At 37.7% G+C, this 20,502-nt stretch overlaps 2 protein-coding genes across 4 annotated transcripts; both read left to right on the plus strand.

The window, feature by feature from the left end:
• The first annotated feature begins 217 nt into the window (after positions 1-217).
• LOC103979933 (probable prolyl 4-hydroxylase 3) lies at positions 218-5,431 on the plus strand. 2 transcript variants are annotated; one of them, XM_009396200.3, is made up of 8 exons: positions 218-572; positions 652-733; positions 2,775-2,872; positions 2,966-3,063; positions 3,984-4,113; positions 4,231-4,418; positions 4,593-4,680; positions 5,293-5,431. In XM_009396200.3, exons 1-7 carry the CDS (start codon positions 349-351, stop codon positions 4,664-4,666), a joined length of 894 nt encoding a protein of 297 aa, XP_009394475.2. In that variant the 5' UTR covers positions 218-348; the 3' UTR covers positions 4,667-4,680; positions 5,293-5,431. The 2 variants fall into 2 exon arrangements, with proteins under 2 accessions (XP_009394475.2, XP_064961370.1); XM_065105298.1 differs by lacking the exon at positions 5,293-5,431 and having other exon boundaries at positions 4,593-4,681.
• Positions 5,432-6,236: 805 nt separating this feature from the next.
• On the plus strand, positions 6,237-20,228 carry LOC135610600 (sucrose transport protein SUT4-like). 2 transcript variants are annotated; one of them, XM_065105300.1, is made up of 14 exons: positions 6,237-6,754; positions 8,127-8,192; positions 11,892-11,990; positions 12,076-12,140; positions 12,214-12,298; positions 12,862-12,895; positions 12,993-13,092; positions 15,945-16,020; positions 17,084-17,443; positions 17,570-17,713; positions 18,138-18,371; positions 18,454-18,517; positions 18,590-18,633; positions 19,714-20,228. In XM_065105300.1, the coding sequence occupies exons 1-14, from the start codon at positions 6,476-6,478 to the stop codon at positions 19,882-19,884; spliced, it is 1,821 nt and encodes a 606-aa protein (XP_064961372.1). In that variant the 5' UTR covers positions 6,237-6,475; the 3' UTR covers positions 19,885-20,228. The 2 variants fall into 2 exon arrangements, with proteins under 2 accessions (XP_064961372.1, XP_064961371.1); XM_065105299.1 differs by having other exon boundaries at positions 6,302-6,754; positions 18,590-18,637; positions 19,714-20,152.
• The last annotated feature ends 274 nt before the right edge of the window (positions 20,229-20,502 follow it).

Genomic DNA, 20,502 nt, shown 5'->3' on the forward strand with positions numbered 1-20,502 from the left:
CGGGGCAGGTCGTTCCCCCGACACTTCCGGATCCTCTCCAAACACCGTATCGTGGTATTCATGAAGACTAGGTGGGCCCCTACGATCTGACGGATGCGATGCAGCAATTGGAAGGTTCCGATTCAAGCTCCAAGTGAAGAGGATCCGCCACCGCCTCCCCTTTCGCTCGCTGAGCTCCCGTTTTCTCCCGCTCAAAACGACCTTGTGGGCGACACCGCCGCTGATCCCGTCCGCCACTCTTTAGACCCGCCCGCAAACCACCGTGCTGTCGATGGTCACCACTTCTTCTTCTTCTTCCTCCTCCTCCTCCTGTTTTAAAGTGATCGACTACGCAAGCCGTAGTGGGGCATGGCATTGCTGCGGCCGCTCATGGCGAAGGCGGAGGCGCGGTTCTCCAACCAGAGGTTCTTCTTCCCTTGTCGGAAGTCGAGGACCTACACGCTGGCCCTGACGTCGCTCCTCGCGCTCTCCGTCGTCCTTCTCGTGCTCCTCACCCTCGACGTCCTCTCCCTCCCCATCGGCCCACTCTTCGCACCCAGTCGCGCCCACGATCGCTCCCACAGCGAGAAGACGTAAGAGTTTCCGATCCCTTTCTCGTGGATTTTGGCGGTCAGGCATGATGATTCGACCGCTTTGTTTTTGTTGGTGCAGGGAGGGGTTCGTCCAGAGCGGGCGTCAGTGGACGGAGGTCATCTCCTGGGAGCCCAGAGCTTTCGTCTACCATAATTTCTTGGTTAGTTTATTTCTCCTTCCATTCTTTATTGTTTTCTTTATTCATGTGTCCGTTCGAGCTAAATTAATGTGATTTGTGCGATTGGGGCAGTACGGATTTAGAGAGGTTCTTTCTTTTTTGTGTGGTTTTTCTTATTTTTGTGGGAATTTAAGCTCTGAAACCTTAATCGATTCGGATCTTCCTGGTAGGAGGATTGATGCTGGAGCTGTCCTGTATTCATGCATTTTGTCCAACAGCAAACATGCTTACTTGATACTTGGAGAAGATGAAGAATGTAGCGAAGTTCAAGTTTCCCTTTTCCGACTTGCTGGCACTTGATGCACTTTGTTTTCCATTGTTCTTGATTAGATTTCATGGAATCGATTCTTGTTGAAGTTGCATTAGATTTCATGACATGATTAGTTCAGGTCATGCAAATGTTTCCTTTTACTCTCCTGCTTTTATGCTTATGAAATTGACCTCCAATTGCTCAGAGGTAAAGAATACAAAGTCTCCTATTCCTTATCATAGGATTTTTCCATCAGGCTTTTGGGGACGTTATAGTTTGGGGATTATTTAATATTATTAACTTTCTTCTTGTGCAATCTTGCACATAGTGACATGTGTTTTGCCTCACTTCTGTTACTAAGTCGGTGACATGTGACATATGACGTGCTCATAAGGAATTATTCGTTTTGGATGAGCCCGTACAGTTTTATCTTTTTAGGATGAGCTCCAAGAAGGTACTTTTAAGGGTAAGGATGATGCTAGAGACTTATAAGTCTTTAGTTCCCCTATTCTTCAATCAATATGGGACTCAATGTCCTTATCCGTTGAAAGTGATAAGTCAATATTTTGTCATCATTAGTGCGAGCATGAAGGCTCGTGAGGAATTATCTGCTTTGGGTGAACCCATACAGTTTTGCCTGTTTAGGATAAGCCCCAAAAGGCACCTTTGAGGAGCTGGGGAATCAAGGGCTTAAAACCCTCTAACATCACCCTTATCACTAGAGATACCTTTTGGGGATCACCCTAAAAGGGTAAAACCGTACAGACTCACCCAAAGTGGACAATTCCTCATGAGCCTTCATGCTCGCACCAATGATAACAAAATGTTGACTTATCAGAATGGTGCTAGGAGGGTCATGAGCCCTCAGCTCCCCTATTGGGAGGCATCGATAAGGGCATTGAGTCCTACATTGGTTAAGGAGTAGGGGGAATCAAGGGCTAATAAATCTCTAGGATCACTCTTACCATCAAAGGTGCTTTTTGAGGCTTACTCTGAAAGGGTAAAATCGTGCGGGCTCATTCAAAACAGACAATTCCTCACGAGCCTTCATGCTCACACCAATGAAAAAATGTTGACTCATCAATGTATAAACAAAATCTGATCAAAATATAATCATATGCCCAATACCTCATCTAGAGATGTCTCTCGTTATTGCATGAAGTTTCATAATTCATTGTGTCTCTTTGGCTCCTTTGCTGATATCAGTTCTCTGTGGTGGCATGCGACGACCGAAAGTCATCATGACTTGAAATTCCTACAATCTGCTAAGTTAACCATCATATTCTGAACTCAGCTTTAGGCATATGATTTAGATGTATTTTTTGGTCACATCATTAATGTTTACACTCCCTGGCAATCACTTGGTGTCAAACCCCTTGCGGTAATCAACTAACAGTATTTTCATGATGTTTTCCTTAATTCACTTGAGAACACAACAAACAGATTGCATTTCAAGGTGGTATCTAATTGTTATTCCTCCTCCATAGCCTTTTTCTATGCAAATCTCTTCAACTCTGTCTTGGCAGCTAAGATGATCATTAAATGTTTTATTTTAGATAATGCAACAGCTGTAAATTCTTTGCTGTTAGTGTCATACACTGTGTTTGATGGAAACTAAGTTGTTTCCACGAGAAAACACTTCTTAGCAAATGTTATTAGTCTGCATGAGGTTTATCAATTACAACTTCCTCATTTTCTTGTGCCTCTATTTAAGGGCGGGTGGATTTTTATCTGTGCACTATTTACATATTGATTCAGATGTGTTTCTAACAGTCCAAGGAAGAATGTGAGTACATAATTCAGCTGGCAAAGCCTCATATGAAAAAATCAACAGTTGTCAATAGCACTACTGGTGGGAGTGAAGATAACAGGTTATCAGTTTTCATCCATCTGTCAAAACTTCTAATTTTGACTTAATCAAGAGCTTCTCAACAGTCAGTACTCACATATGTATTTGCTGATAGTGTTCGAACAAGCTCAGGCATGTTTCTTCAAAGAGGACGTGATAAGATAATCAGATCCATCGAAAAAAGGATAGCAGACTATACCTTCATACCTGTAGGTAAGTTATTGACAAATGAAATTGATCGATACTAGTTTCTGTTGCTTCTTCTTTGATACAACATCTTGAACCAATTTTCTCAGTTTTTAAAGGCCTTATACAGAATTATAAAGGAGATCAATATCTAAGAGAAAATCTACATATCTGGAAGACATTCAATAAGTGAGATTATACATGGTTTTCTTATACATTGTTTTCTTCATGAGAGCCACTAGTCAATTAATATCTTTCCTGCTTTAAAGGCAGCCTATGAAATCTGAACAATACAATTAATGAAATTTGGTCAAAGGAAAAAAGGGATGAGCTTTGGAGGAGGCTATATGGTTAGAACCAACAACATTGGGCAGTGTAAATTTTCGGAAATGATATGGAAAAGACAAATACAAATCTGTAGGATATGCAGAACATTTCAGGATAACCATAGCAGTTTTAGATGGGAAATTTTAAATCCATAATCGTCTTTAGTTTCTTGTTTATATTGTTTCCTTATCTGATATTTTCTATACAATATATATGTGCAGGAGGAAGTATGATGGGAACTTGGCAATTTACAATTTGGTACAAGGGAAAATTAGAACATAACTGTGGAGAGTCTAAATGATTCAGACATAAAACATGATAACTTTTTTTGGTATTTTAAATGTATTTTGTTGAACGATAAAGTTATTTCCATCGCATTAATGCAAAAAGTAAAACGCTGAATGATTCTCAGAAAAAGAATATATATAATGCTAAACTGCAAGATGTTTTTCTTTAGGTTTCTTGACATCTTTATTTAGTTCAAGGAGCATAGTTTATTGCTGTAATATATCAACTAAAGATCACCAGTTAAGCTAAATTCGGCTTGTAAAATATTTTTGCACTTGACCTTTACTTCCATCATGGATTCCTACTCCGATCTGATTCATCTAATTATATAGAGCATGGGGAGGGACTCCAAGTTCTTCATTATGAAGTTGGTCAGAAATATGAACCTCACTTGGACTACTTCGCCGATGAATTCAACACTAAGAATGGGGGTCAGCGGATAGCTACCTTCTTGATGTATCTGTATGTGACTTCACATCTTAGATTCCCTTAAGACTGTGTTAAGGTTGCATTAAACTGCTTATCACTGAAGCCATCTCTGTGGTTCTTCCTTTATTCCTTTTGATATCCTATGGACAGTTCGGATGTTGAAGAAGGTGGTGAGACAGTGTTTCCTAATGCCAAAGTCAACAGCAGTTCGTTGCCAGGGTACAATGAGCTATCGGATTGTGGAAAGGCAGGTCTTGCTCTAAAACCAAAGATGGGAGATGCCTTACTCTTCTGGAGCATGAAACCTGATGCTACTATGGACCCATTAAGTTTGCATGGTTTGTTGCCCATCATATCTTTATTCAGAGAAGTTTCTATTCAGGAACCCTGACATAAAGTATCTTTTGATGTAACAATAATGATTCTTTCTTTATAAATTATGTTGTATCTTCTGAAAAATTCCTTATTGACTAAAAGCTTATGCCAGAAGATTTTCTGATTCATTCTTGCAGGTGCATGCCCTGTAATTAAGGGAAATAAGTGGTCTGCTCCAAAGTGGATGCGTCTCCATGAGTATAAAGCTTGATATTTTCACTGAAGGTACTTTCCTGCTTCCACATCCGCAATATCTTATAAAAGTTTAACATCTGAAATTTAAATATTCCTTAATAAACTAATAGTTGCCTGTTGCACAAGATCTCATGGTCCAAAGCCATCTTTTGGAATTTATTGTGTCCCTGCCAAGTATGAGTTATTCCTCAACTTTATGTATTAAAAGTTAAAACATCTACAAGATTGTGATGCTGAAATCATAAAGGTGGAGTTTTATCACAAAGCCTGACATGAGTTACAGCTTCAAACAGCACAATTTTTGCAAACATTATTGATTACCTATTAGTACCTCTGTTATGCTTAAGATTTAAGTGTTCCTACCACTAAAAAACTCTTTCGATTGATAAAATCTTCAAAATTGAGTAGGAACATAGGACATCCTAGAAAAGAGACAATTCTTTCGATCTTTTTGTAATGGATATCACATCTGTTTTTCTTCCTCTTGTTTTGCTTCTGTCATGAATGTCGTTTTTCATGCATGTGAACACTCTTTCATTCAAGTTGCTGATGGTGTGAAGAGAAAGAAGGCTCTTAATTGAAAATTGAGGAGTTATATTTCATGCATGTCAATAATCTTTCTACATTGTTTCTTTTTTGCAGGAAATAAGTTCAAGTGGCTGCAATCTCCACTGTGTTTATCAGCAAAGTCTCTGCCCAACTCGAAACAATCGTGCTGCTTGTCAGTCTTGCCTTTTTTTTTTTGTGTGTAGCATACATGATAAAAAAAGAATACTTATTTCCTGCAGCAGTTCTGTTTTAGTTTTAGAAATCGAGTGCTGATGTTTTATTGTAATATTTGAGAATTATGTTTTAGTATTTTTTTGTACCGAAAATACAGTAAATAATGTATCGTTGATACGCAGACTTTAATATTCTACTCATGGATTTTGGACCCTACTCCTGTTATTAATCTCATCTGTGTTTTGTCCAAATGGTGCAAACTTTCTTTCAAGGCATTTTCCACTTCACTTTAAAATACCATGCTTCCATCTGAAGCAAGGTTGAATGGCTGCTTATAATGGATCTGACAGTGAAAGTTTCATATTTTTATATCTACAGCACAAAATTAACCTTCAATGTCTATTACATCTGGAGCATTTCTTGTGATCATGTTCTGTGAAGTTGAATATTATTTGATTGTGATGTGTGACATGATCTTTTATCAAGTATCATTACGTTGCCATTTGGCCAATTACAGCTGCTAATTTTTTTTTATTATAAACGATCATCTGTACATCATAATTATTTCCTTTCAATGTATATTGAAATATTTTTTTGAATAATTTTGTTACAAATCAATCAATCAATCATCAATGACCTTTTACTTTTTTGTGCTGTGTATATGTCTCGAGAACTTGACGGATAGGGGCACTGCTCCTACTACATCTAACCGTCCGTCTTTTATCTGAGATTAGCACTTCACGTAGATTAGCGGTTAGGATCTTTTCTGAGGCGGAGGGGCAATACTGTTATTTAATTGAGATTTTTCCATGCCGTGAAGGATGAACAACAGTGGCTGTGCGGGTGCAAGCATAGCGCACCGACGCCACCACACCCACCTGTGTGAAGCCGAGGAAGCGAAGGCTCAAGCCGGCCCCCCTCGCACGTGCCACACGCTTCTTCCGCTTGAAATCTCCCTCCGCCTCACAAACCCTCTGCTTCGGCCCCCGATCGTCTCAGATCTGCTGCTATTTCGTACCCCTAAATTCCAAGAACGAGTCCTCCCTCACATGGGGATCCCGTCCCCGAAATCTTGAATTCCTGCCGCAGATCCAAGCCCGCCATGGCGACGGAGGCCGTCCCAGTCCGCCTCCCTTACCGCCACCTTGACGACGCCGAGGTCGAACTCGCCCGCCTCGACGGGGATCCCAACGGCCAGATCCACGAATCCGAGGTCTCCTGCAGCGTCCCCATCCCTTCCTCTTCGCCTTCTTCCTCCTCGAGCCCTTCGCGGCCGCGGGAGAGGACCGGTTGGAAGACGTTGATTCTTAGTTGTATGGTTGCCGCCGGCGTGCAGTTCGGTTGGGCCTTGCAGCTTTCGCTGCTTACACCCTACATCCAGGTGGGATCGCTTTCTCTAGTGATTTATTGTTCTTTTTTAATCAGATCTCTTGATATATGTTAAGTAAGAAGTGGATTACATATTAGAAGGAAAAAAGAAAAGATCAAACTGTAACATTGGTTGAAGAATTATGAGAAATTTAGGATGTTTACTCCCGTTAATTATGTAGCGGGAGTTCATAAGTAGTCTGAATTTTCCATAATTTGGTTCGTGGAATTGGGATCACACAGTTTTATATCTATTATCTAAGAGGTAATTACCGAGATAGGTTGATGATGAATAAGTGTTCATCTAGCCCCCAGACAGATGCCCAGGTGCTCTGTGAAGTTCTAAAGATAGCCATCACTCATCAGATAACTGAGGCTGTGCCAGGCAATAAATCTGTCCCAAATCGAGCTAATAACTCAGAGGATTTCGATGACAAAGTTTATGCATCATTTTCTGAGTTAACTAATACTATGTTATGGAAATATCATACTATTTCTATTAAATTAGTATTTCATGTTACCTTAGCTTGGAAGAAAAATCTGTAGTTGTTATTAAATTAGTATTTCATTATTATTTTAAAGTGGCTCATAAATGTAACCAGACACAGAAATATTGGAGATGTTGGTGCATGACTCTCTGTACTTGTGCATAATGTAAGATTGTATATTGATATATGGTTGGCCTAGGCTAAAATACGTCAGACTATGCTTGTTTACCCCCTAAATAGTAGTCCAGATTCTCAAGTGATTGCCCATAACAAGGATCATTTTAAATATAGGAACTATGACAAAGTATCATAGATTTTCAACAAAGAGAACACATTAAGCTAATCCAGTATCTAGGAAAGGAATTTATCACAAAAGGAATGGGAGATTGATGATTTTAAAGTTGCTGACATGATGAACTCCTTGATAAGTGGTTTAAAAAAAACTAGTAAAGTAAGCATCTGGGAATTTTTTTTTTGGAAAGGGGGATTATTTTAATTTTTATATTCTGGTTGAGAGCACAAAAGAAAAAATTCAGAAAAGAAATATGAATTCCTGTTGAATGTTTGTTTCCTTTGTGTCAAGAGTGACAACCTTGGTATTAGGAAAACCTCCATTTGACGATGATGATTTTCACTCTTATGTCTCAGTCTATCCTGCATTGATGCACCACTGATAAATGATAATTTTGAAAGCAATATATCTCCTTGATTGTGTAGAATTTTTTGTTGAAACTTGCTATTATTGTGGTTTGTTCTGTCTGACACATAGGTTTAGATTTATAATATTTTGAAATATTAATGTTTCTTTTTTGGGTGTTTGTCATAGACTACATGCTTCTATTTCCTGCTTGAATATTTTAGATCTATTACTAAATTTGATTAACCTGGTTTATGCAGACATTAGGAATAGAGCATGTTTTTTCATCATTCATTTGGCTTTGTGGACCAATAACTGGCTTCGTTGTAAGTATCCACAGCTTGTTTATCCAGGAAACAGCAATAAGATATTAATTTGGTGATTTGTTCTTGATACTGCTAGTTATTATGTGGACAGTGCTTCATTTAGTATGTAAATGTTTTTTCTCCTCAATAGCTTTGTGGGAGTTAATTGGTCATAACTAGTTCTGAATGAGCTGATATTATCTTGTTTCATGATATTCCGACCTTAAATCATTATTTTGGTATTAAGTTCTTGGCATAGATTCATTGGACGAAGCGTCATAAAAGAGAGGTTGAGTATGAAGAAATATCATGTAAAATGTCTTAATTTTTTTCTCAAAGAAAAATTAATCCTAGACACAATTGCTTGAATTGGAAGGTATATATTTTCGTTTTTTTAACTAATCTTTGGTGCATTTAGTTATGCTCCTTAGCTGTGCAATGAAAATGCTTTATGATCTAGATAGGTTCTTAAACTTGCTTGTTGATACTTGATAAGCAGGTGCATATTTTCTATGTTTTAAGATGCTTCACTGCATTGCCTAGACCGCCATATGTGTGCAAACATTGATCTGTTAGTGTGCCTTTAGAAGACAAAAGTTCAAAAGAAAAAAATAAAAAACTGAGATGTGCCATGTGAGTGACTAGTTTTTGGAAAAAGAAATTAATACATGATGAAGAAAAATACTGCCATGATACAGATAGTGAAAGTTGTGATAGATTCATGGCTTTGATGATTTAATAAGCGAACGTTGCTACCAAGGAAGCTAAGGAGAACAGAATTGGTGCAAATCCTACAATATGATGGCAGAGGCCATGCATGAGATTTGTAGTTTGTCTTTCCATCGACCAAAGGGAGCTGCTTGGAGAATATAGAGGTGTTGAAGCAGGGGGTCGAAAGGGGCGAGGAAGCGACGATGAGTCCAGAGGGACTTGGCTACCCAAAATCAAGCATAAGTTAGAATGGAGGTGGACTCGGAGGAGTGCCACAGTGATATATCTACTGATCGTGAAGAAAAGAGATGCAAATGCGAGGCGACAGATAGTAGGGCCATGGGCATGGCAGCGCCATGGTACCGCAGAGACGGGACTTCCATGAAAGTCATTGATCCCTTGCTCTTATGGAGGGAGAGCGCTTGGTCATGAAAGGGGTCAAGGAGGTGGAGCATACAAAGACAAACTCCAAGTACCGAGACAAGGTTGAAAGGCAGAGGCCAAGGAACTTCGTAAGACCGGTGTCAACGAGCTTTTCATCAAGATAGTCGAAAGTGAAGGACTTCAGGTCATGCAAGATTGCACGACCAAGGAACGAAGTAGGCAGTACGTGGTGCTATACTTATGCTACTCAGTGGAGTAGGCGGCAAGGTTGATGGAGAAGACGATACAATCCTAGAGGCGACCAAAACTATTAGAGACTTACTCCAAGTTGGGGTAAAAACTTCATGCATTCTAGAAGTTCAATAGCATTGAGAAGGTGAATTATAGTAGCTAACTCAACGCGAGGAGTGCAAACACTTTAAGTGCTTCAGAAGTGTGAGCAAAGAGCAGATGAATGCCAGTAACCAGCTCGATGCATGGAGTACAACCCTCGAGGAGGTGGGCGAAGTCAAGTAACCTTTGCCTTGTCAACTCTTAAGAGAATGGGTGAAACCGAGTACCCCAATTCTCTTATCTATCCAACAGAGGAGCTCTGCACAGGTTTAAAGACCCTTCGAAAATAATGGAAGATAATAGTTGTCAAATCTTCACCAATGGTGATCAGTGCTACTTAGAGCAGATTATTCGTTTCATTTCCCAACAGAATGCCAATCGAAAGCGGAAGTGATGCGAATGTACTTGGAAGTGACAACTAAGCGAAAGAAGAGTCAATAGGCAAATTTTGTGGAGGAAGGATCCAAAACTTCAAAAAGTTTGCGAGGCGATACTCGTTAAAGCTCCAACAAGCATCCACCCAGTTCAAATAGCCTGAGGTATTTAAGAGACAGGCGCAAAGTAAAGATGGTCTTTTCCTTCATCTGAAGGATCCGTAGGAACCAACAGAGATCAACACAACTCAGCCAACCCCACACTAGAGTCAGAGTCATTGGCGAGTTGAAGCAGCATGACGGATCTAAAGTTCGACTACTCAACAACAGCAGCGGAGAGCAGTTGGGAGCCAAGAGGCGCATTGCAGCTGGAGCAGAAGATTGAAGACTCAGCGAAAGCGAGGAGTTGCAGTGTCGGCAAAGGCTTCGACGAGGACGTCGAAGGAATGGGTGGGGGACAATGTCACGGACAAACTTCTAAACAAGATGTTTGATGTAATGCTTATGTATGTCCGTGTTTTTTGGTTTGTTTATACTTTGCACAACATGTAGAGGGACGATCGAAGGCTTAATAACCCCATTTTAGTTGGGTTTGGTGGTCGTTGTAGGCTTGTAAATGAAGGTTGTGTCATGTGGACACTTGTAAGAGATATTCGGTTTGTAGTGGATCATTTTGACCCTTTGTTGTGCAACCGTTCAGAGCTTGTAAAGTCCGTTTGTAATTTGCATTGGCTATGAAGTGTTTTCGGAGATGTTTGCTTGTGGATCCCGAGTGAGGCGCTTTCTCTAACCCGTTTTCTCTTTTGTAGGTCCTAAGGGACCGTGGGAGGTTTTGGGGAGGCTAACCTTTGCGGACAGACACGCAAGGGTGCCACACGACTTAGGTAAAATCAGCTAAGTTCGTGACAGCATGTTGGTTCATGCCAGGATCGGTAAATACCAGTCGATACAGACTAATCTTAGCAAAATTAAGTTCTACGCATTTAACTATTGGCCTTGCGAGTGATACACCTTTTTTCTTCTTCTTTTCATAAAAACTTCATTTTTGAAGTGTCTTAATGCTTTCCTATGGGAGTGTTATGATTGTTAGTGCTTTGCTTATCTTATTATGGAATGCAAATCTTAAGCTTTTGTAGGTTTCTTGTGCATTTGTTGTGCATCAAGATCCTCTTTCAGGATATAATAATTCTAAATTCTTACTTTTCCAATTGGAATCTGAAGCATTTCTTAATGAATTTTTTGTGTGTTTGGAGCTTTATGTCCTTTTTATTGCTACATATGGTTTTAGACTGTTTGTTGAAGTCCATAGTTTTCAAGGTCCATTGTCTTTCTCTTTCATAATGTGACACCCATAACTTTGTTGTTTATTTATATTTCTTACTAATCTCTTGCTAGGAGAATAGTAAGTCCTGCCGAGTTTATAAAAAGTGATTATCTTGTGTAGAGTCACTTGAGGGTGATGGGTTTGACATAACTCCTTTTATGATTAATTTGCTTATGGTGTTGATTTATAGTGATTAGTGTTAGTGATACAAGGTGAGGTAGAGGAAGATATAAAAAGACCTTAATGAAAACTATAAATAAAGATTTAAGTACTTTAAATTTAACTAGACATATGATTTTTTTACGGATCTCAATGACGGCAAAAGATTCATGTAGTCGACTTCAAATAGTTGGGACTTTTGGCTTTGTTCTCGTTATTGTTGATTTATAATGACTTTGAAGCCATCATGATCATCAATCAATTGTCTGCAATTATTGACTTTAAAATAGTTCGTCCTTGGAGTTTTCCTGCCTATACATATTTTTTATTAATGTGGACTGTCTTTTTTTATTGTTTTGCTGATGGTTATTGGTGCTGAAACATCCTATTTACTAAGGAATTTGGGTACTGTCTAAGTTAATATTTGGTTCCTAGGTTCAACCTTGTGTTGGTATATGGAGCGATAAATGCCATTCAAAATATGGAAGGAGGCGACCATTCATTTTTGTTGGCTGCGTCATGATTTCTTTTGCTGTGAGTGTTGAGAAATCAGCCTTTGTTGTCTCTGTTAATTGTTGCTTGTCCTATAGTGATTGAATCCAACTATATTTTGATCTAGGTAATTTTGATTGGGTTCTCTGCTGATATTGGCGTCATTCTAGGTGATACTAAGGAACATTGCAGGTACCTTTTCTCATTATTATTATTCATAAATTTGAATGCACTAGATTGTAACCTAAATCATTACGAAAAACAGAAATTATAAAGGTCCCAGATGGCGAGCAGCTGCTGTGTTTGTGATTGGATTTTGGATGCTGGATCTTGCTAACAATACAGTGCAAGTAAGCCACTTCAAACCTGTCTATTCCTCCTTTGCTTCTCCAATCGTACTTTTGAGTTTATACTTTATACAAGTAAATGTTCTTTAAAGTGGCCGCAATCTGTTGTTGGTCAAGGTACCACCATGTAGTTGCATCTGTTTAACTACTAGATCAAGTATAAATAACGTATAATGCATATCAGGGACACAGGATCAAGTATAAATAATAATTATGACAATATCATGTATGAGTTCTTTTTGGTACTCCATGAATCTGTTTAGTTAACTAGAAATAAGACAAGCATATACTTAATATAGCACGATATCAATGATATGAAAGTATATAAAAAATAATAACAAGAAGAAAGAAAAATTACCATGTGCAGATGCATAACTGATAATGTGGCCACCACAGAATGCAGTTTTTTGCCCTGTTTAATAATGCAAGGGCTTCATGGAAGGTGGATACATTACTGGTTCTGCATTTGTGACCACGTGAAGTCCTAGAACACTGGTCATAATAGGTTTAGGTTGCACACTTCATCTTTATAAGTTCTCTGATACTGTTGTATGCATGAATTTTAGGGTCCAGCTCGTGCTCTTCTAGCAGATCTCTCAGGTTAGACGTATTCCTCTCTTCTGCTAGGTGTTATTTACAGTTATCTTAGTCGAATAATGTGACTTTTATGAACTGAATCAATGTATATTGTGTTTAGGCCCTGACCAATGCAATTCTGCAAATGCCATATTTTGCTCATGGATGGCTCTTGGAAATATTTTAGGGTTCTCATCTGGTTCAAGTGGACTTTGGCACAGGTACATGACAAACTCTGTAATGATGACCAAGTTTAAAATTTTGGTCTAAGACTAGTTTCGACACCTGGCCAGATCGATATGGTACCAGTACACTGAATGATATACCATCCTGTACAATCCTGCTTCACTGCAAACACAATAAAAATGGATACTGACTGTATAAAAATGGATACTGACTGTTACTAAGCTATATGTTTTGGTACTGGTTTGATTGACTTTTGAAAACCTGGTCATGGGTATCTGTGTTGCATTCAGTTTTTCTTTGGGTTCAAGTTTTTGTTAAACAAGATGTGTACATCCATATACTACATATGAACATGTATATATATACATACATGTATATATGTACACACACACACACACACACACACACACACACACATATATATATATATATATATATCATGTATATGTATGCGTATGTGTGTACATCTACATATACATATACCTCAAAGTATATGTATATGTGCAAACCCATTTGTAAATATACTTGGGCTTGTATTTGTCTTATTTGTTTCTATGTACTTATATATGTTCAAGTATGGAATATAATGTAATGAATGATGATGACTTCATACAATTATTTAGAGTTTTAATAAGAGTTCTGACAAGTTAATGACAAACTGGTATGAGAGATAGGAGCTGAGAAACAATACAAGAGGTAACTTTACATGATCTAATTTCCTGATTCGTTGGTTATTCTCTTAGTAGGTTGCAGCAAGAAAAGTACTCACTTGCGGTAATCCAAACTCTCCAACTTTGTAAAGTCATCCTACTTTCGAAGTTTCTGATTACCAAATTTTGTATAAGACAACAGAAACAGTATATATTTAGTGACTTCTTCTATCATGATAGAAGTCATTTGTAGGCACAAGTTATCCCGTACCTCTACGGTCAAGGTTTGGTAGGGTAGTTGTTTTACCATGGGCAGTCTTCACCTCATCAAGTCAAAATGGTTGTTTGGCACACAATGTGGGAGTAACCAGTGAAACTATATGGGAACGGCCATGTGCAAAGCCATACAGCTTGAGAAGAAAATTGGTCTTTCAAGCAGTTATCTGTGACACACCAATTCTCATGATTAAACCACTGAAGGACTATTGGGAAGCTAATATTTGTAAACATATCACCCTATTCTGCTAAATTATTGAACTTTCACAACCATTAGAATGATGCTGTAGTAGCTGGTGACGTCCCATTTTAAGGATTATTTTTTTCTAAATTTTTGCACAATTAAATCATTGCAGAAATGTTGGTGACGTTACTATCTAACTACCAATCAGATGTCGTATTGAAAATTAATCACCTATAAACTGCCTAATGAGTTAGCTGTACCTATAAAATTTCCCCGTGGTTGTGCTATGATACACTAAATTGCTTTCTTAATCCTAAGGGTAACAGGGGTCTTTGGGTTAGGACCCACTAAAAGTATGTACTGAAAAAGATAGAGACAAGGGAAAAAAATACTTCTTGGGCAAGAAATTCCCTTTATCTTTCAATTACAAACAAACTGTTTCTTTAAGTACCAGTCCATAGCACAATCCAATATGCTATCATGGTAGCATAATGATGACATGTTCTGCATTTTGTATCTACCTCCTTTTGGTGAGAAGGATTCGTTCTGAAGTAAATGCCATGCATTTATTGAGCGTTCACAAATCAATTTCATTGTGGAACTTCTGTGACCACTTGCTAGAGAGTCCTCATAGGTTGTCTATAACTTCCAAAATACCATGTGTGTGTATGTTTAGAAGCTTGTAGAAAGCCTTTGGAACTCCCTTCTTTTCCTTGTTTCTCTGTTTGCTTGACCCCAAAATAACCACGTATGTGTTAAGAAGCTTGTATAAATTTTTTTCAAGCTCCTCTTCTTTTCCAATTACTTCTTACTTTTTTTTTGTGCTTGTTTGATTTGCACCACATAGATAATGGAGTTTCAAGATGAGAAATACTTATTACAGCCACTTGATCAGAATCTCTCCCCTCTGATGTGATCTAATTTTCCTCCCAACATATTCCAAGCACATCTGAAAAATTGTATGAAATCATTGCTCACTTTTTTTTAATTTGTGAGTGTTTGGCTTGGTGTCTACCCGGATGTTGGCCTCTACATATAGGTGAACTATGTTGCTTGCTGTATAGGAACACAAAGTTTTATGCTTTCTGCATATTGATGTCATAAAGTTTGCCTCCCTGGTTTAGACTACAATGAAAAGAACATTACAAATAAGAATTGACTGTTTAAACACAGATTTGCTACGGAAACTTTTTAATGTTTTATAGTTATTCAATTGCATCTGCTAATAAATAATTTGCATTACTATGTCAACTTCTATTATCCATGACAATTTCCATTAGTTTTAACTCAATCTGATCTTCTTCTTTGTTTCTGCTAATAGTGGATCAGGTTCTCCATACTGTACATTACTACATATATCTTACCAACAAAGATGCTAAAGAAAACGAACCACTTACGTGTTTTTTCTCATAAATCATTTTGATTCACCTCTAAAGCTCCATTTTGTGTTTCTTTTTCAACTTTCTTAACTAAAATTGCATAACCAAGATCTTGATGACCTCCACAAATTATAGCTGTACACAATAATTTCTGACACCTAAATGATCAAGTTGCAAACTTCAATCTCAAAGCTTGGACAAGACTCCTTGAACAAAGTGATAAATCATTAATTTCAACAATGAGTATGGGTGTCATATCTGATTTAAGAAAATTTTGAAAAAGGAGGTTGTAAGTCACAAGTTATTGTTCAAATGTGAGTTTTACCCATTGATTAAAAAAAATATTTTCACCATGTAAACCCTTACCATAGTCCTTGTAATCAGTTTAACTCATGCAGGTGGTTTCCTTTTCTGACAACAGAGGCTTGCTGTGAAGTATGTGGAAATCTAAAGGCTGCCTTTCTGGTTGCTGTGGTGAGTTATTTGTTATGTTGGAGCATGGGGTGTTTATGACTTGATACCGTGTTCTTTGCAAGTGACAAATTTTCAATACTGCCAATTTGTACAACAATTGATAAAAACATCAAAGAATTTCTTTTTAGTTTAATACTATTTTCATCCATTGAATTATCTTTTCTTTCATTCTTTCATAGCGTAATACATCTAACCTAGTCATTTTTATTCTTCATTACAACTAAGGAGTAACTACATCTGCAGGATGTTCTGTAAAAGGATTGACTATTAGATGAGGAATTGTAAGAGAACTTAAACAACCCAGAAAAATTTCAGGGGTGATCTGGTCTCTGAAATCCTGCTGTTGGACACACAGAGACCACATCATTCTTTGAAAAATTTCAGGAGTGATACAGTTCTAAGTTGTTATTTGTTAGACTAATTGTGTTACATAAACCACTTTGTAATTTATATTATGCCATTTGCATCTCAGATGATACAGTAATTAGCAGCGTTAGGCATTTAGAATTCGGATAAGGTTCTGTGAATTTTCCAGATAAATAAATTGGATGACTTCCCTTTGTTGCTGGAGATCTTTAATGCCATGCTGTTTGGATTTTCTAGGTATAGTTTCTCCTGCTTTATTTATCTTGTGTACATTTTGAAGGAACCCTCTATGTTCTAGTGCTATGTCAATCATGTCTTGGGTCTTGCCATTGTGTCACATGTGCTTTGTCTTCTGCTGCCATTTAGCTTTCTGAAACCTCTAAGCACTGATATGCTATTACATATTGTTTTCAAAAGCTGTTTTTTGCAATTTATTATTTTGTCACCTCTTATGTTGAGGTCATTTCACTTGATGTTTACATTTTTATCAGTTGATCAAGCTGCATTGTGAAAATGTATATGCTTCAGTATTCTTTATTTGAGAAGCAATATGTTAATTATTCTTGATCTAACTACTGGTCAGATTGCTATCAGAATCTGTTACTTTTCAGTTTCTAGGTTTTGTGACTAGTATTTAGTTCTGGTTATTAAGATTTTATATTCTTGCAACAAAATTTCAAATGATTTTTACATGCAGGTGTTCCTTACATTTTGTATGCTCGTGACTCTATATTTCGCTAAAGAAATCCCACTCGAACCAAAGCCTGCACAACATTTGTCCGATTCTTCACCTCTATTAAAAGATCCTGAGCAGTACCAGCATCTATCATTACAAGCTAAGTGGGAGAAATTAGATAATGGCCACAACTCTAGAATCAATATGATGGATGATAGAGCTAGCACAGATGCTTCTGTGGACTTTGGGCATGGCAGTGATAGGGGGCAAATTGAAGCCCTTGATGATGGACCTACTGCAGTTTTGGTTAACATTTTAACAAGCATGAGGCATCTGCCGCCTGGAATGCATTCTGTGCTTCTTGTCATGGCCCTTACCTGGGTATGTGGTTTGGAATTGACATGTTTATGGCTATCTTTTACTTTCAGAGTCGGCTTATAACTGATTGCTTGGATTCTCATTTCCTCCATGATTGGCTTTCTTGTTTTTTTTTTCTCGCATATGTAGTTGTCGTGGTTCCCCTTCTTCCTTTTTGATACCGATTGGATGGGACGAGAAGTATACCATGGGAATCCAAATGGGGATACAACCCAACAAGCTGACTATCAAAATGGCGTCAGAGAAGGTGCATTCGGTTTGCTACTGAATTCAGTAAGTTTGTTGTGATTCAACATACATACATACATACATAAAATACATATTATAATGCTGGTCAAACCACCTCATGCAAGTCCATGATAGACATGAGCTGGCACAGTGTGGCAAAAGCCCATGTTAAACCAGTAAGAGTTGGTGCATGCTTTACACTGGCACGGTGTGGACAGATTTCTTGTGCTTTGCTGACATGATACAATCTGCTTGAATGCATGAATGGTTTTTAAGGTCTGCAGTCTAGAAATACTTAAGACCATTCAAATCTTGTTGTAGCACCTGAATTTTAGCTTGATAAGGATGGTTCACCATGTAATTCTACAACCGGGTGTATATGTGATGTTATTTGTGTGATCAAACATTATTGAAAGACATATCTATGCTTTTGAAAGTAAGCTTTTCACTAAGATTTTACTTCCAACAGGTTGTTCTTGGAGCTAGCTCTTTCTTTATTGATCCAATGTGCCGGAAAATGGGTGCAAGATTAGTGTGGGCAATGAGCAACTTTACCGTGTTTATTTGTATGGCAGCTACTACAGTCATAAGCTTGTTGTCTATCAGTGAATACTCTAATGGAATTCAACATGTCCTTGGAGGAAATAAGGCCATTAAGGTGGCAGCATTGGTTATCTTTTCAGTTCTCGGGTTTCCTCTAGCTGTAAGCATCAATCTTCATAGTCATATAAATCTATAATCTGCACTTCCTGATTAAAAAGCATTCTACTTTTATTATGTGGCAGATTACGTATAGTGTTCCATTTTCTGTGACAGCAGAATTGACTGCTGGCTCAGGTGGAGGACAAGGTCAGTTTGCACTGACTTGCTATTACCTTTTTACTTGTGTTACATCTCTTCTAATTGACATGTATTTTGCAGGACTGGCTACTGGAGTTCTGAATCTTGCGATCGTCATTCCTCAAGTTGGTTTGTTTCTTTATTTATTTGCATCTTTTTGATACGTTTTGAATGTTGAATGGGTAAAGAATTCATTTTTAACCAACGAAGCTTCTTTCACTTTTTGGCTGGAATAACTTCACAAGTACTCCCATAAATTCATCTAGTGCACCCAACACTTCTTGTACATGTTTTCTTTAAGGCATAAATGTTTTCTTTGTCTCTTAGAATAATTATTTCTCATTCATTGAGCAATCATCTTTCAGAACTTCATGAGGCTTTTTCTTTTGTGTCTGTGTACTTATGTAGTTATGTTGTCGTATCGGGGAAATTACATTAAGTGAGCAACCTTTGCACAAGGGTTTGTAGCAGAAATGCTTAATTTTTTTATTTCAAAATTTGCAAATTGTGCAAATGTAAAGTGCTAATTTTAGTTGCCATAATTACTTAAAGAGTATGAAGATGCTCTCACTTGGTAATAAGATGGCAAGAGTGAAGCTAGATATATGTCAAAGTGAATCAATTAATTTTACAATGTTCTGTGTTGGAAGGAAGAGATAATGGAAAGCATCTATAGATGCTTTACAATTTTGTGTATTAACAGATTTAGTGAATGCCCTTATTGGGTGGGTGAGTTTGCAAATGGGTCAAATTTCAGGGGGTGTCTATGCAGCTTACCTCTTAAAAGAACCAGTTTTTATGACTGACATTTATGATTAACCCATCAGATATTAAAGGGATGTTCTATTCATGTTTCCAATAAAATTTGGAAAGAATTTCAGATATGGCAAAAAGAATCTCGATGGACAACTAAAATAAAACATTCAAAAGTAGGTCATATTTATACTTTTAATTCTGATAGTAACTATGCATTCAAATTACCATGTAGCTCATATAAGCAATCTGTAAATATACAGGACAGAGTGGCAAATTACTGAAAAGGGAATTAATTTTAGAAAGATACGTGTCCACGAGACACCTTTACTGTGTGGCCGCTATATGTCTACTTATACATATTTTCCAGTAAATAGTTTTCTTTTGAAAAAATATGTGTGTTCTTGATAATGTTCTGTAGTGTGTACTAACTAAATGCATTTTGTGTACAGATGATTGTAGCTATCGGTGCAGGGCCTTGGGACGCCCTCTTCGGGGGAGGGAACATCCCTGCTTTTGCCTTAGCTTCTGTCTTTTCTTGTGCAGCTGGCATTTTTGCTGTCTTAAAATTACCAGGACTTTCAAATGCCTACACTTCTGTTGGCTTCCACGGATTTGGTTGACTTACTACCGATACAGAGTTATATTTTAGGATCTCATATGTCAAGCACCACAGCCAATTGATATTTATTCCTATTCTTTTTCCATTTATAGGTTGCATGCAATAATAGGTAAAATAAAATTTTTATCATTAAGATGTCAATGAGTTAAATTCATGTGCATTTGAAGGGTATAGGGTCATTACCACTGGAACCATTACTTGAGGATATTTCATGTTTGTATTATATCACTATTTGATGTTGGTTGACCCTTGTGATAGTTTTGTTTTTATGAATGATCCTGTAATATTGGAACAGTTCTTCCTTACTGCTGAAAATGAAATCTCATATGTTCTATGTGCTGTTCATGTCATGAGTTAACACTATTTGGTGTTTGTTGACCCTTGTAATAGTTTTGTTTTTGTGAATGATCCTGTAATATTTGAACAGTTCTTCCTTACTGCCGAAAATGAAATCTCATGTGTTCTATGGCTATGTGCTGTTCATGTCATGAGTTAATCCTGTTTGGTGTGCTCGACACATTGTGTAGACTTCTCGTAAAGCGTCATCAGTTCTTTCACCAACCGCAGCCAGGAGGTATGTTTTCATCCTCACACGCACAACATTCATGGTCGCGTAAAG

Source organism: Musa acuminata, chromosome BXJ2-4, assembly GCF_036884655.1.
Source record: "Musa acuminata AAA Group cultivar baxijiao chromosome BXJ2-4, Cavendish_Baxijiao_AAA, whole genome shotgun sequence".
NCBI lineage: Eukaryota > Viridiplantae > Streptophyta > Magnoliopsida > Zingiberales > Musaceae > Musa > Musa acuminata.

What these genes read in the sequence shown, in the direction of transcription:
- LOC135610600 (XM_065105299.1), top strand. Translation starts at nt 6,476, where the DNA reads ATGGCGACGGAGGCCGTCCCAGTCCGCCTCCCTTACCGCCACCTTGAC. An exon ending in GACCAATAACTGGCTTCGTT is followed by an intron (nt 8,193 to 11,891) that starts GTAAGTATCCAC and finishes TTTGGTTCCTAG; the next exon opens with GTTCAACCTTGTGTTGGTAT. An exon ending in TCAAGTGGACTTTGGCACAG is followed by an intron (nt 13,093 to 15,944) that starts GTACATGACAAA and finishes TAACTCATGCAG; the next exon opens with GTGGTTTCCTTTTCTGACAA.
- LOC103979933 (XM_009396200.3), top strand. Translation starts at nt 349, where the DNA reads ATGGCATTGCTGCGGCCGCTCATGGCGAAGGCGGAGGCGCGGTTCTCC. An exon ending in GGTGGGAGTGAAGATAACAG is followed by an intron (nt 2,873 to 2,965) that starts GTTATCAGTTTT and finishes ATTTGCTGATAG; the next exon opens with TGTTCGAACAAGCTCAGGCA. An exon ending in GCTACCTTCTTGATGTATCT is followed by an intron (nt 4,114 to 4,230) that starts GTATGTGACTTC and finishes TCCTATGGACAG; the next exon opens with TTCGGATGTTGAAGAAGGTG.